Here is a 16,753-nt window from a genome sequence, read left to right as displayed (position 1 = left end):
TTCTAACATGCATCCTCTTCTGCAAGTACTAAAATCCGGGGAGTGACCGTAGTGGCTAAGCGCAATTTAAATATAAAAGTTTTAGATGTATGGGCAGACACAGCAGGCTGGATAACTATCGCAAAAGTCGAATGTTCTAATAGGAAAATTGCGCTGGGCTCAGCATATGCTCCTAACTCATTTGAGGGAGATTTCTATAATGTGCTCACTGCCGCCATGTTAGAGTTGACAGACTACTCGTTTATAGTGGGGGCCGATTTTAATGCTGTATGGGACCCAGATAGATCAGGAGCCTCTGAGACAACAGACCAAAGGAGGGCTTCTTACGCCCTGCGTACGTGGGCTCACGAAACAGGGCTAGTGGACCAATGGCGCCTGATTAACTCCTCTTCGAAAGACTTTTCTTTCTTCTCCTCCAGACTTTTCTTTCTTCTCCTCCAGACATAAGACCTTTTGTAGAATCGACTACTTGTTCGCCTCACTCCATCTCTTTGACAGCACTGATGTTTCCATGCTGCCAATAGCTCTCTCCGATCACAAAGGCATCTTACTCTCCGCCTCACTAAGAAAACTCTCTTCCCGGGCCCCTAGGTGGCGATTTAACACAACTTTGCTTAAAAATGATGATTTCTGTAAACAATTTAAGGCAAAACTCACCAAATTTTTTTTGTTTAATGTAGTATCTGTCGAAGATCCTAGGATATTGTGGGACTCAATCAAGGGATTTATCAGGAGCAATTCAACACTATTTGCATCTAATCTGCGAAAGGCTCGACTCTCCAAATTGGAAATATTAGAAAATGTGTATGCTAATCTGAACGCTTCACTTCAATCGAATTACACTGAACAGCTTAATTTAAGGTTAAAGGTAGTTAAGAAAGAAATCAACTCAGCGGTCCGAATTTTTGATGCACAGGACAAGACAACACTATTACTTCCACGGCTCTAGGCCTAGTCACCTGCTGGCTATGAAAATTCGTGCTGATGAACACTTCGCTGACATCCCTTCTATCAAAACCCAGCAAGGGGAGATAACCACTGACCCTAAGCGGATTAATGATGCATTCCAATCCTTTTATTCTGAATTATATAGATCTGAAATTACTTTTGATAAAACTAAATATGAGGCTTTTCTTAATGAGCTGGAATTACCATGCTTAACAGAGGATGATTCCAAACAATTGGCTGAGGCCAAAGACCTTGGAGGAACTTAAAGCAGCGGTCCTCGACATGCAAAAGGGTAAGGCGCCTGGGTGGGACGGCATCCCCCCAGAGCTCTATTTGACCTTCTGGGACCTTTTGGGCCCGCTGTTGCTTTCCATGATTGAATTGTCAATAGAACAGGGTAGTTTTGCCAGAGATGTTAATACAGCTCTTATCTCTTTACTTCTAAAAAATCCATCTGATTGTAGCAGCTACAGGCCCTTAAGCCTACTTGGTGCCGATCTTAAAATGAATGCGAAGGTCCTGGCTCGTCGCTTACAGAACTTTATGACATCTCTAGTTCACTGTGACCAAACCGGTTTCATAAAAGGTCGCCTAGCCTCGGACAATCTCAGGCGATTGCTGCACATCATTGACAAAGATGACAAAACACCAGCGGCTGTATTATCTCTGGATTAGACAATCACAGGATATTATCCCCATTTCTATCCAAGGCTCGCTTCATCGCATTGCCCTGTACGCGGATGATGTACTGATTTTTATGCGGGACTCCTCAACGTCTACAACTCGTCTGCTTAGTGTAATAGAGGAATTTGGCAACCTATCAGGTTTTAAGATTAATTGGCCCAAGTCTTTCTTTGTGCCTCTCAACGACGCTGCCAAATCAGCTATTCTCCCTGCGGCCTGCAAACATTCCTTTGGTAGAACATTTCAAATATCTTGGTATTGAAATATTCCCAAACCTTAACAAGACTATAAAGAATAATTATACAGACACGTACAACAAGGTTCTCCAGGACCTCAATAGGTGGTCGAGCCAGCCCAACTCACTACAAGCCAGAGCTTCAATAATTAAAATGAATATACTGCCTAGAGTTAATTTTATCAGTTCAATGCTTCCTTTATCGTCCCCCAATGGTCATTGGCAGAAACTACAGTCGGCAATTTCAAAATGTATTTGGAACAACATGCGACCTAGACTCAAAATGTCCACTACTCAACGAAGGAGGCTTGATGGGGGGCTGGCAGTACCACATGTTAAATTGTATTTCTGGTTCTTTTAATTAAGACCTTTGATTAATTGGTTTGACCCCCAAGCTGTGGTTTCATGGCGGGCTTTAGAAGAGAAGTTAGTCTCCCCATGGAGACTTCAGGACATAATTTACCTATCTATCAAGCAATGTAATCGGCCCTCTGATTACTCATGTAATTCAGACTTGGCGAAATGCACAGAAATTCAATGCCCCTGGCATCTCAATTCGCCAATATTTAATAACAACCAATTACTCATAGGGCGGAGGCCTATTCATTATTCCAAATGGGGGAGGAAGGGTCTTCACACCTTGGGAGATATTTACAGTGACAGTGGTCTCCGCTCTTTTCAGGATCTTAAAGGCTGTTATGACCTTCCAGGCACCTCTTTAGGACAGCCCTTAAGGCTTATGGGGTCCCGTGGGATCAACAACTAGCACGGCATCCATTCCACATACTCATCACTGATAGAAGAACATCCAGGGGCTTTGTCTCTATGTTTTATACTCACCTACTTGAGTCCTCTTATGGTGACCTTCCCTTAGATAGACTGTGGAGGAAGGACGTCCCAGAATTGAGACCTGATTTTAACTGGGATTCAGTCTGGGCTATCATTCGGCAGGCGTCTCGCAATCCCGACCACCAACTGTTAGGCTTCCCGAAAAGTGACTGGAGATGAGAACCCGCTATGCAAGCACTAAAACTGAGACAGTGGTGAAGTGTAAAAAAAGGGCTTTATTTTGTCCACCACACTGGCAAGGAGTTGACGATGAGCACATAGAGGGGAGACGTGGAGCTCGGATGACCAGGAGGGAGGGCTGGACGTGGCAGGCAGAGCAGCTGGAGTATGTGGATCTGGAACAGGAAAAACAAGCAGGATTAGGAAAGAATTTCCTTTCACAAGGAGCATCAAAAAGTCACTAGGAAAAACACTAGTAGGCCTGGACAATAGTTTACCACTGAAGAATAAACGAAGAACTGGCAAAGTCTGAGGATGGGAACCAGGGTTTTAAGCAGGTGAGTAATGGCAATCAGTGAGATCGAAAGTAGGACAGCTACGCCGAGCCAGGAAGATAGACACACATACAAACAAACAAACAAACAGACAACACAAACACAGAAGTACTGCAGATCCTCACACCAACAAATCCACCTGAACTATGCGCATAGAACTTACCTGACACCCAGACGGCTGCATATGATGGGTCTTCTGGCAGATGCTCGGTGTACCCTGTGCTCCATGGGGGCTCCTGGTACATTTCTCAATATGTTCTGGGAATGCCCGCCTGTTGCTCGCTTTTGGAACGGGGCCTCCTCTAAGTTGTCCGACATATATCTGTTTTTCTTTTAAATGACTTATCTCAGCTGCCGGCTACTGGGTACCAGAAAACACCTCTCTATGCTGGCCTTACGGCTGCCAAGAAATTGGTTGCTATGTGGTGGAAACAACCAGACAAGCTCTCAGTGACCTGCTGGTTACTAACGTTTCTTGACGTAGTCTACATGGAACTGTCCACTGCACGCGTGATTGGAGTTAAGGAGTCCAATATCGGTTTATGGGTGTCGACAGCTGAAAAATTGAAGGAGCGGATCTAGCTATCTTAACCGATATATTTGTTTGCAGTCATTGGTCCTGAGAGGTCCTGGGATTGGGGGTGGGAGGGTTTATTTATTTTAATTTTATTATTTGTTCCCCTTAGTTTTGTCCTCTTGTCAGATTGTTGTTATTGTTTGTTTTTCTGTATTTTTTGTAATTTGTGTTGTGATTGTACATGATAATTTACTAAATGTGTGTGAATAAAAACATTTGATAAAAAAACAAAACAAGAGAATAAATAAAAAACAGGCATGAAATACCTGTTTTTGACAGTAAAACAAGAATACAGTTTAAAAGGGGAGTGATTAGTAAAATATCCATGTTCCACAAAAAGTAAATCTGTTTACAGTTCTGTTTTATATGGGTGTTGAGAGATGTATCCTCGATCTCTTAATTTTGCACTCAAAGTGCACCAGATTGATGCATTTAACTTCAATATTAAAACAATTATCTTCCCAGGGAAGCATGCCCCCGGACCCCCCTAGAGCAGTGCTTCTCAAACTTTTTTCAGTAATGTACCCCTTTTGAAACATCTTCTCAGCCAAGTGCCCCCTGATCGACCCCGAACATTTTTGATAGAAAAAGCCTATATAAATAATTACAATATAGTGATGTTCCATCAGTGTAGGTTAGGGTTAGGGGTAGGAACTCCTTCCTGCATGAATTTCAACAAACTAAGGATATTCTCATCTTCAATATAACGATATTTTTAAAAAACTGATTTTTAAGTAATATATGTTTAACAAACCAATGAACAAAATGAGATATTATGCAAAAACTATAAAATACAATACACAAATATTATGCTTGGATATAGTAGATTAAGAGAGAGAAACCATGAAAGTCGAAGGTTTTTTTGAACTGAGCTAGACCCTCAGCAATCGGATTACAATTTGAGTTATTAGTAATCCGATCAGTTCTAAGTGCCCTCCAAATATAAGATGTCAAAAAATGATTTAAAAATGAAAACTGGTGTCATTTGGAAAAGGTACAGGAATGCAGGGAGAATAGTCATCATTATATAATTAATATGGCCTACCAAAGACCACTACACTAAGGGGGGACCACTACACCAGACGCTGTTTCATCTGATTTAACAAAGAGTGAAAGTAAAGTAACTTATATTTTCTAGTAACTGTAATGTCGAAGTAAGTAAACCTATCTTGCACCACCTTAAAAGGAAGGGTGGTATATTCAAACGCAAGTGCCACGCTATTAACAGCAAAGAGTTCACTCTTGTGCAAATTCAGTTTATACCCTGAAAACTGACTGAATTGGGTGAGTACTGACAGCATGGCAGGCAATAAGGGACACTTTATGTTCGACCCCACTCCTCCAAATCCCAGAAACATTTTGGCTACTGCGAAGTGCTCCATGACCAGATCCACATGTAACGGGCAACCTTAGGGGCAACCTTGACAAGTGCCTCGTTGGAGGCTGAAAGGCTTGGATTGTGTATAGTTTGTGAAGATATCGTGTTTTTGTTCATTTGTTTTCTATTTCAAATGTGATGTTGATCGGATGTGAAAAGGGTTCACACTGAGATTTCTGCCAGTGCATGGGAGCTCTTCAACATAAGAGGCAAGTTGAAATGTCCTTTGCCTGGACATTTCAGAGTAGAAACACTCCCTCATCTGAGGACCAATAAAACACACAGTCACTGAGAGTGGTTTGTTAGGAAGTTTATTAAAATATTTACAAGTATGTCTGTCACCAAGACGGAGACTGTCTACGTTTACTATAGAGAAGAACATGTACTGTATAAGGTGCAAAAACAAATACTGATGCAGTGCCCCTAAAGCCCCCACACCAAGCTACGCTATGTACAACAGGTTCACATTTACTGACATCAGACATCTTGTTCGGGTATAAGCCATGCTGAGAAAACAGGGAATCCACATTTACTCAAATCTTGTTGATAGGACCTCTTATAAGCCTCTTTCTTCCAGTAGACATGCTGCGTACACCCTAGTTCACAGACTTGTGGGGTATCGGTTTGAAAATAAGAAAGAAATAAAACATTGATATGAGCGAGGAGCCGTTAGCTGTGCTGTATGTAGCATCAGTAGTGAATGCTAACACTACTTCTGTTTACAATCCCAACAAAGCAAACTAGCTGTACAAACATGACAGCCAACGTAACACAGTGTATCAGAGAAATATAAAGCAATTAGAAAGCTCTAATAGAAATGTGACTCGAGTTCGTGAAAATTATATTTGAGGGGCTTAGAATGCGACTTGGAGGCTTGGTGCGCAAACACACTGGCACCATTGCACTTTATTTGTAGTTGTAGCTTGCCAAAACTGTGATTACTGGATAATTGCTATTTCACTTCATTTATTAGTCTGAAGTTGTGATCATGTTTCCCCTTTTCTGCAGTGGGGGACTTATCTGTCTTATCAATGACATTTTCGGTCAACAAAGAAGAGGAATCTTTCCAATTTTGAGTTTCTGTAATTTGTAGCGCTGCATCCATCTCATTTCTGTTTGTTCACATTTTTATATAACTTTTTTCAACTTGGTAGATTTTTTCAACCAGCGGGAAAAGACATTAGCAAACTATGCCCAATTCAAGGATTTGGGCAGTAATTCAGAGGTCCAGACCTCGTCCAGCCCGCCTCGTTTGTTACCATATTGAGACTTTTTTTGATAGCAACGCTACAAGCTTTGTTGTACTTGTATTTCTTTGAGTAAAAATACAAGATCAGTATTGGTATAATTTGTGTTCATGTAATAACTCATAAAACACATTGTATTAATAATGAATTACATCATTAATAATTTGTCTGTAAAAATGTCCTTAAACTGTCCCAACCTTGACCAAGAAAATAAATAATATCTGTTGTTATTAATGGAATGAGACAGATTTGTGAATACAATGTCAAATTGTGATTTTAATAAAAAATAAAAATGTCTTACTGATCTGATAAATGCTGCTGTGGGTTATGATTATTTGAATGCATTTTGTTGGCAGAAGCTGACCTGTGACCTTGTAGGAGATGGGACTCTGTTAAGCGCAACTCATTCATCAAAATCAAACTTTAAATATATCAACATAAATAAACAAAGGGAGCTAGTATTTGCTCTACACCTTTACAAATAAATACTTGGTTTTCACCTTTTTGAATCCACACACACATCTGCTGGAACAGACTTCTGAGAAAACAACTAAAGGACACAGGTTGCACATCTCCATGGTGACTCAGTTTAAAGGGTTGTAGTACTGACAGGACAAAAAGCAACAACTGCTTCTGTTGCCATGTTACCCAACGCTAACCCTAACCCTATGAAAAGTTTTAAATAAATATATACACACATTTCTTGAAAAGTAATAAAGGATACAAAATAAGACTGATGTGATGGGGGGGTTTATGTGCCTGTCTTCTGCTCCCATTCCTGAAAAACAAACACACAAAACAAATAGGTTATCTCCAATATCTGTCTTTAGAATCAATAATTATCGGCAGTACTATCGCATTTTGAAAAATGTTAGTCAAATAATGCAAATGTGATCAATTAAGAGATTTCAAAAACCTATTTTGAAATGTTGAAATGTGGATTGTGCATACAAGCTAACTATGACTATTACAAGTAGATATCAAAAGAAGTACCTCTAAAATACTATGAGCTTACAGACTAAATCTCATTGTATTGTGGTGTTGAGAATATGGATGGTGACAGCCTTCTGCTGTCCTACAGAAAGGTTTGGGTTCTGCATGACATGTAGTTAGAGTTTCTGCCACCTTTAGCCCCCCCCCCCCCCCCCCAGCAGAATGCGTGAGTCAGTTTGAGTCTTTTGTAACATATCTGCAACCATCACAAATTGACTTACGTTTGTGAATTTAAATAATATACCGTATACGGAGTGAACATTTTGGTAACAGGAGCAAGATTTAAATAACTCAGATGTTAAAACCCTCTCCACTGCAGTGAGCAACTGACTGAAGATTATAGAGACACACCCACTTTCAGAAGTCTGGAAAACAAACATAAACTGTTAGCCAACCTTTTTAGTCCAATAAAGTCCTTAGTCTGAAGAACCGTTTAAACGTTTACTCATTGTTCTATGTTAAAGTATGCACAATTGAAGGATGGTTTTGAGCTCTGTGCATATCATTTTAACACTGCACAACTGGTAGCACAACAAACATACATACTAGAGGAATAAGAAAGCACGATAAGTGTGGCACATTTAAGACTTCAAGTGGGCTTGCCAGGCACACAGAATTAGGTATGCTGAAAAACAAGACAACTATTACACAGAGCTATTACACATTGCTGTGGCCCCTGTCTGCCTGTGACCTCTGACCTTAGCTTTCCTGAGGACGTGGCCCCGGACCGCCGGCGCCTTCTGGCCGTGCTGCCTGCGGAGAAGCGAGGCGCTGTTGACGGGCAGCGAGCACGACTCTGTGTCACTGGTGTCACAGCTGGAGAAAGGGGAAGACTCCTGTTTCTTTCGCAACATAGCCGGTGACTACACACACGCACGCGCACGCGCACGCACACACACACACACACACACACACACACACACACACACACACACACACACACACACACACACACACACACACACACACACACACACACACACACACACACACACACACACACACACACACACACACACACACACACACACACACACACACACACACACACACACACACACACACACACACACACACACACAGGGGGAATTATGAATTGTGCAGTTTATATAAAACTAGCAGCCTGAGACAGTAACGGTGTTTTTACCTTGCCAGCCTTTGGTTCAATGGTGAGACCCAAGGTGACCCCCCCGCTCAGGGCTTTCTTCAGGCTTTCCTTCACCTCTGTCAGCTCCAGCTCTAGGGTCACCCGCTCCTCCTCCCTCTGCCTGCAGTCTTCCTCCACCTTCTTCAGTCGCTCCGTCAGAGAGGCCACTGAACGTTTGCCTTGTTCAAGAGGAGAGGGAAAATATTTGTGAATGTTTTTTTATTTGATTCAAGATGTTCCTGTAAACTCTAGTTAGTCCTACCAGGTGAAGTCTCTACTGCAGTGCGCAGGTCTCTCCTCTCCTTCTTCAGCTGGGTCAGATGGTTCCTGATCTCCTGCTTCTTCTTCATCAGCTCTCCCTCTTTAGTCTGCAGCCGCTTGGCGTCGGCCTCCACCCGGTTCTTGCCATACTTACACTGCTCTGCATCTGCAAAACAGGGATTGGTTGTGAAAAAGCTTGATTCAAGAATATGAAGTCCTGCAGGCTTTTTACTAGAACTACAGTAGGCAGTGTCCTCTTTCTAATCATAAGGTATTTTATAATATGCAATCAATCTAATTTTTTTTTTTAAGATTCATACATTTAATTCTAAAAAGATGTCACAAGGACTTAAGACTAGAATACAATATAAATATATTGCCACTGAACCTCTGCTGTCCACACATTAAAACAGAAAAAAAAGGGATCTGGTGTTCTTGCAGGAGACCCACCTGAGCGATTGGGTAGGAAAGGTTTTTTATAGTGCCTGATCATAGTAGGTGATCTGACTGTTGTTAAAGTATTTTAATTTTGAGATTATTCCGTATCAAAATGGCAACACCCCTCTGGCTAGAGGTAGCCAGAGGGGAAATGGATAGCTATCGATACTGAATTATATGGTATTAGATGTACTTTTATGAATATATATGCCCCAACAGCGCACTTGCCGGGTTTCTTTATAGTCGTCAGCAATACTATAAGACAATTCGGAAACTCGTATATAATATTAGGTGGGGATTTTAACAAAGTTAGGGACCCTCAAGTTGATAACACCTATAGACGGGGCCCCTCAGGGGCTCAGAAAGCTATTGACGCAATGGAAAAAGAGTTAGGATTAGTGGATGTATAGAGATTGTTCCACCCGCTGGAAAGGGAATATACCTTTTACTCCAACCCACATACATCCTATTCAAGGATAGATTATATTCTTATCTCAAAGTAACTCATTTCTATTACAGAACAAACGTCCATAGGTTGTTACCTATCTTAAAGGTCCCATGTCATGGCCATTTCTACTGATCATAATTCCATTGTTGAGGTCTACTAGAATAGATTTATATTGTGCAATTTTCCAAACTCACATTGGTTTCTCATACAGCATCTCTGTATAGTATGTGTATTCACTTTCTGTCCTAAACGACTTGTTGGAGCTCCTACCCCCCCCCTCCCTGTGAGCCCAGTGTGCTCCGCTCGGCCACTCTGCTCTGATTAGTCAACCACCAGAGAGGCTCCGCCCATGTCTAACACAGTGCTTTTTTCGTCTCTGAGCGGAACATCAGTTTTACGATGGCGTCGGTACAGCCATATATGTTATACGCTAACTAACCGAACTGTACCTACTGTTGTTATTTAGGTGCACTTGTGGAAACTGCGCCATGATGCCTACCGAAGTGGAAAACATCTGTTGCTAAGAAATTAGAAAGGTAGCCTAGCTGACAGTTACAACATTATGTAGCCAGCTAGCTGAAAACACCAACAGTAGCACACAACATTATATGCCAAGATATACATACCCCACACCCTGCAGAACCTCCATAACATGTACAGATTCGACTATAGACCTTTGAGGCGTAGAACGTGCCCAGGGACACAACGACATGCTGACTGCAGTGGGTTTTGAACCTGTGCTCCCCTGATCCGAACACCAACACATATTCCACTGCGCCACGATTATTCGGACACCCGCTAGGTGCTGGGCTCAAAACATTAGCCTGCTTCACATAATTTTCTATCTGCCAGGAGACCGCCACAACCACGCAGTTCAGTGGAAGTATTTCCTCTGGTTCCTTGGCAGTAGGCTCTGGCTCAGAGTCGTGACAGTGCGTCTGGTTTTCCATTCCCGGTACCCGGTCAGAAGGAAATCGTGAAATGTAATCTGTTAAAGAACAGAGACCAACAGGACTGACGTGAATTAAGTCTCTTGGCTTTCCTGATACACTCCACGTTGATATGGTCTGTCCAAACAATAAAAGGTTGCTCCACCCCCTCTAGCCAGTATCTCCACTCCTCTAATTCTGCCTTGACCGCTAGCAACTCCTTGTCACCTACATCGTAGTTTCACTCAGCTGAGGACAACTTACGGGACAGGAGCAATAACAGCGTTGTTCGACAGGCGCAGGGGTTCACCTGCATAAGAGTCACGGTAGCCTCCTTGGTGGTTGAGGTCTGATCGAACACCCGGCTCAAAGTGTCTTAAAAATCGGAATACGACATGCATATGGGAGAGTCTCAAGCCCATTCAGTCGTGGCCCATGCCACGGCTCTGCCGGTGAGGTGGGAGACCAAGAAGGCGATCTTGGCTTCCTCAGAAACAAACGCCGCTGGGTTGTGTTTGTAGTGTAGATCACACTGGACCAGGAACATTCTTCAGTTTCCAGACTCCCCGGAAAACCTCTCTGGTAATGCCAACCGTAATGGAACAGATGCTGAGCGAACCTCGGCCTGGCCAGCTGCAGGATCGACGGGAGGTGGCGCCGTCGGCACAGCTGGATTCTCTAGACGGGTGCGGATTTGGTGAAGCTGTGTCGCAAGATGATTAACCTGTGCAGTTGAGGAGGTCTGAAAACCCTGCTGGTGGGCCGACAAGCCTCTTACTCCGTGCCCAATTAGTTCGCTGCTCTTGATGCTGGTGGATCAGACTGCCTTGGGCAGACAGTGCAGTCTGGAGCGCTTTTGGGTCGGCTGGGTCCATTTTACGGTCAGTTCGTTCTGTCACGACCTCGACACAAACTGGAGAACCGAAGTGCACGAACCAGAGACACAGTCTTGAATGTAACAAACATTTTCTTTTTAATTTCAATGAACAACTAAATCCCTCTTAAACAACAAATGAAGAACAAGAAGAAAACACAACAAAACAAACAAAATACAAGAAGAACAAAAGTTAGTATGGCGATTTCAGATAACACAGATAACTGCATCTTTTAAATCAGCTGTGTGGGAACATTTCGGGTTCCCTGTGGACTACAATAACAATGTAGTTATTGTTGCGAGTGGCGGATCGGACGAGGCGTTGTTCGACAGCGGTGCGGTATGCTAATGGTAACATAAGCCAAACATCCTAAATCATATCAGAAGGCATCAGCCTGTGTGCACATTCATGAAGTAATCCTCGTCATAACTAGCAAACTAAACGTCATGGACATCTACTGCACAAATAATCAGAAATAAAAACTCATATTAATTGCATAAAATGACATCAAAACGTATTTTAATGGCCACATGAACCTTAAAATAGGCATTTTCCACCGAGAATAACACGAAGGTCGGCCATTGTTGTTGATCACGTGGTCTATGAAGGTCTATGGGACGCCCTGCCCGTAGAAGCCTGACGGTCAAGGGGTCCGCTGTCCGCAATGAAGGTCTATGGGACGCCCTGCCCGTAGAAGCCTGACGAGCAAGGGGTACCCTGTACGTAATAGAGTGACGGGGAGGGGCCCTGACCGTCCGTCAATATGTGACGGGATGGGAGTGAGAACGTGTTGCACGCACACGCACGCACGCACGCACGCACGCACGCACGCACGCACGCACGCACGCACACACACACACACACACACACACACACACACACACACACACACACACACACACACACACACACACAGTGCAGGCAGCTCTGCTGATTTCTCCTCCCTGGCTGCAGGCTGATAACAGACAGTTGGGATCGCGGCGACATCCTCTCTGCAGACCCATTCTCACAGCGTTTATCAACCTTTTTCTTACTCAATATCAAGCCACACTTATTGTTTTTACTTCGGCTGTGACTTTGTGTGTGCTCAGGATGAGTTTGGCTGTGTTTGGCTGTGTATCGCTAAACAAGGAAACAACACCTCAGCGCGATTCACAACGTCCCGACCAATCAGAGCACACTGTGCTCACAGAGGGGGGGGGGGGCTGGAGCTATTGGAGCTACAACGAGCCGTTAAAGGCAGAGAGTGAAATTCAGTGAATACACGTAGTTTACAGAGATGCTGTATGAGAAACCAATGTGAGTTTGGAAAATTGCACAATATAAATCTATTCTAGTCTATCTAGACCTCAACAATGGAATTATGATCAGTGGAAATGGCCATGACATGTCTCCTTTAAGTCTGAACAACAACAAAAGCAGTGCTCTGTCAGATACCTCATTCACACCAACGCAACTCCGGTTCAAACTCCATGCTAGAGCTTTTTAGGTTCAGAACCGGTTCTTCGGTTTAGCTCCGGCTCTTTTCACACCGCCCAGAGTCCGACTGGTGCTGCGTCATTGCGTCATCGTTTGCGTCATGACGTAGCCGTTTGCGTGCCTGCTTCATAAAGCCAAACCGCGCAGAAACCCCTCACAGCTCACACCGACAACAACAACAATGGCCGATTGTGCTCCAGCTTCCTCTGTACCTCTTCGGAAGACCAGATTCCCAGTATGTAGCTGGTCTCTTCAGTGGACCACTGCTGCTTGTTAAGTTTCTCCATCGTTGTGTACAAACTGGATAAAACGCCTGCTTTTTGTTGTTGTTCAGAAGTTGATCCCGCCCCTGCCCCCGCCTCGACCTAAGCGTGACGTATGCGGTGCTTTTGCTCTAGCCGGACAATTTTTTGGTGCTTGAAACGAACCGGATTCCGGAGCTTAGAAGCTGCTCCGCTGCGGTGTGAACAGGAACACCCGGTGCTTTTCAAGCTCCAGCTCCGAACCGGCCCTGAAACACCGTTGGTGTGAATGAGGTATTGAGAGTCACCCTCATACAGAGTTAAGTCTGGCCCAGTGCTCTGTCTGAGAGTCACCCTCACACAGAGTTAAGTCTGGCCCAGTGCTCTGTCTGAGAGTCACCCTCACACAGAGTTAAGTCTGGCCCAGTGCTCAGCATGCTTCGTCTTGAGGGGAGCAAAGGTTTCAGGTTTTGAAGTTATTCAAACCACCTGCTATTTTCCAAACGGCTGCAGAGTTGAGTTAGGCTAGGAAGCAATCCGTGGTTGTGAGGCTGACACATTGTCTCATACTAGAGAGAAGAACCGACTGAAAAGGGTGGATTATTATCAGAGTTTACCATTTGAGGACATTTGAACTTGGATTGAATATGAAACTCTTATATCACTACATACTCCACATGGGAAAAAGCAAAATCTCTTTTGTTTCTACTCACTGGAGCTGTTGCGTTGCAGAGAAGCTGTCCCATTGGTCCCGTTGACTCCATTCTTTTTGAGCTGGTTCTTTGGCTCTGCCTTGTGTTTTGATACCCCCCCATTGGGCCCAGTTCCCTTCTTTCCTTTCAGCTGATGGGAGAAGAACCAAAGGGAAGGAGACTTTTTTAATTAAAAAAAAATAGATCACTGCATGGCGGTCGATATTGTGTGCTTCATATCTGCAATTTTAGTGTTACTCATTCTAGACCTCTCAAATATCTCAGAAAAATTAAAACTGCACTGTATAAAGGTCAGCACTAAGAAATTATGGACAGGGCGGTACCAATTTCCAAGATTTCACTATTGCTCAACCAATATTTTATTTTTCTAACGAGAGTTTGTGTTACACATGTTTCATGTATTTTCTTTATTTTTCGCTCTTATCTGTCAGAAAGCAAAACAGGTGCATGTGTTGAGTTCTACACAGACTGTCTTTGTGATGAAATGTATGTCACTGAGTATGTCTTGCTGAAGAGGAAAGAGTAATAGCATGATATTTAAAAAATAAACAAAATCTCCTCTCCATTTTGTCCAAGCAACAGTAATGTGAAGCTTGGCAGTGTGGCCAGAAGCCTGCCTTCACCTCTGGGGATGAACATCTACTTGTTATAGATCGGTGGGACTCTGTGGTCTTATGTCTGTGTTAACACCCTCTGCCACGCCACACACAGTACACACACAGCACACACGCCACACACACCAAAGAGCTGGCGGGGGGGGGGGGGGGGGGGGGGGGGGGGGGGAGGCGGAGCTCCACTCAACACAATGTGGCGACATAAGTGAAGTGAGGCAGGGTGGCACTTACAGCAGGGCCATACAAATATGAATGCATACAGCTGATGTTAACTGCAAGAAAATAAGGAATTACACTGAGGACAACCACACACAGTCCAAATGTACAGACTGTTGTACCTAGTATAGACTAGGGATGGGAATTTGAAAGCAAATGTATATTCGAATATTCGACCCCCCAAAAAACGGTTAACCGGTTAACCGAAATGTACATATCCTATAAAAAAAAAAATTGGGAAAAAAAATAAATGTTAACAATTTTTTTTTTCCCCAATTTGTTTCAATAATTTTTGGAAATAAATACATACATGTTCAAATAAGTGTAGAAACCAAGTCGAATTTGTCAAATGTATTGAACTGGTGATCACAGTTTGACAGCTATAGGCCTACAGCTTTCATGTGTGGAGGCGATTCACAATCAGACCACCCTCTCAGCTGGAACGGAGGTTGCGGGTATAGCAAGGTATAGCATGTGTATATAGGCCTATAGGTTTAATTTGGCATAGTTTGACCTCTACACCGCACTCACTAACCTGGTCGAAATATTTCCAAACATTACTCCTTTTTGACGCCATGTCTGTGTAGGACTCTTCTTGGAGTGTAAATAATTACCGGACTATGACTGGTAAAATATGTTGAATACTGGCAAAACTAAATCTCTCCAGTCAAAATGTCTATGTACTTTGCCGCCACACACGGTTGCCAAGCAGCGCTTATTGTTGTTTAGGCTGGCCATGTGTCGCGAGTGTTGACAGGGGGCGGGGGAGCACGCACATGAACTGTTAGCGCCGGAACCTCGCAACGGCTGCAGAGCTAATTTGTGCCACATTTGGGCCTAAGATGAGGTTTGAGTCTGCGTGATCTGCGTGTAGGGAGGGGCAGCAGCCATATCATTGGCTAGAACTAGCTAGATCTGATGGATTTGGACATAAACGCGAGTGAAGTATAACCGGACGATAGAGAGAGAGAGAGAGATCAGCACCTGCAGCTCTGCCCGCTGTGAGGGACCGGTGAGCGGAGCAAAACAAACCTTAAGACGTCACCTAACACATTTAGCTATGGCACAGTCGTATATATATACATTGAATTATTCAATTTGATCATATGTAATCAATTTAGGCATCACTCCCAAACATTTTTTGTAATAATTTTTTTTTTTTTAATCAACTCATATTCGAATATATGAATAATTATTCGAATACCTGAATGATTTCGAATATTCGATTAATCGTTCCCATCCCTAGTATAGACCAATACATATTCTACTCATGCTATAGATCAGGGGTGCCCAACCAATCGACTGGTCGATCGCGGGGAGATTCCCAGTCGATCGCGAGATGTGTCTAAAAATAGAAAAACAATATTCTGTTTTATCGTTAATGTCCTATAACATAATCTACCTGTGCCAGAATAATACACTTGAACGCATCAAAGCTTTGTGATTGGCCGGCATGACCCCATGTGTCGGGGCATGGCTGGTCGGCAGTGGGCACTATTTCGCTGACATTGTCCGTGTCAACAACAGGAGTGACAGTCCGCACACACACAAGACCGCAATTATGGCAGAAGCAAAAAAGCCCAAAATATATAATTTTCACTCCGATTGGGAGGATGATTATTTTTGTATCTATTCCAATTCAAAGTCCATCTGTCTCATCTGCAATGCGAGCGTGGCTTTATCGAAGAAGGGTAATTTAGGAGCGGCATTTCAAAACAGTGCACAAACGCTAGGAGACGGAATTCCCTCCTAATTCTGCCCAACGCTCCCAAAAGGGGAGGGGCTTGAAAGGACAGCTAAATGCACAGCAGTCCATTTTCACCAGGCCCAACAACAAGAGCAAGGCTGCTTCCATAGCATCTTATCGTGTCAGTCACGTTCTTGTGAAACACATGAAGTCTTTCAAAGACGGCAAAGTTGTGAAAGAAGCATTCCTGGAGGCTGCCGACGCGCTTTTGGGGACAGTAAACAACAACAATAACAGTA

At 43.4% G+C, this 16,753-nt stretch overlaps 1 protein-coding gene across 4 annotated transcripts in view; it reads right to left on the bottom strand.

Annotated features, from left to right (window-relative positions):
* Positions 1-5,468: 5,468 nt before the first annotated feature.
* Positions 5,469-16,753, bottom strand: part of afap1 (actin filament associated protein 1) — a 216,257-nt gene continuing 204,972 nt past the window's right edge. For all 4 annotated transcript variants that reach the window (XM_034106374.2, XM_034106373.1, XM_034106375.1 and 1 more), the window contains 5 exons: positions 13,938-14,067; positions 8,815-8,979; positions 8,553-8,731; positions 8,104-8,268; positions 5,469-7,190 (listed from right to left, as the gene is read on the bottom strand). In XM_034106374.2, coding sequence (XP_033962265.1) covers positions 7,164-7,190; positions 8,104-8,268; positions 8,553-8,731; positions 8,815-8,979; positions 13,938-14,067 — 666 coding nt within the window. In that variant the 3' untranslated portion in view covers positions 5,469-7,163. The remainder of the gene's footprint in view (positions 7,191-8,103; positions 8,269-8,552; positions 8,732-8,814; positions 8,980-13,937; positions 14,068-16,753) is intronic.

Source organism: Pseudochaenichthys georgianus, chromosome 18 (genome assembly GCF_902827115.2).
Source record: "Pseudochaenichthys georgianus chromosome 18, fPseGeo1.2, whole genome shotgun sequence".
Lineage (NCBI taxonomy): Eukaryota > Metazoa > Chordata > Actinopteri > Perciformes > Channichthyidae > Pseudochaenichthys > Pseudochaenichthys georgianus.
Note: the sequence above shows the minus strand (reverse complement) of the source record. Positions and strands in the feature narration are given on the sequence as shown.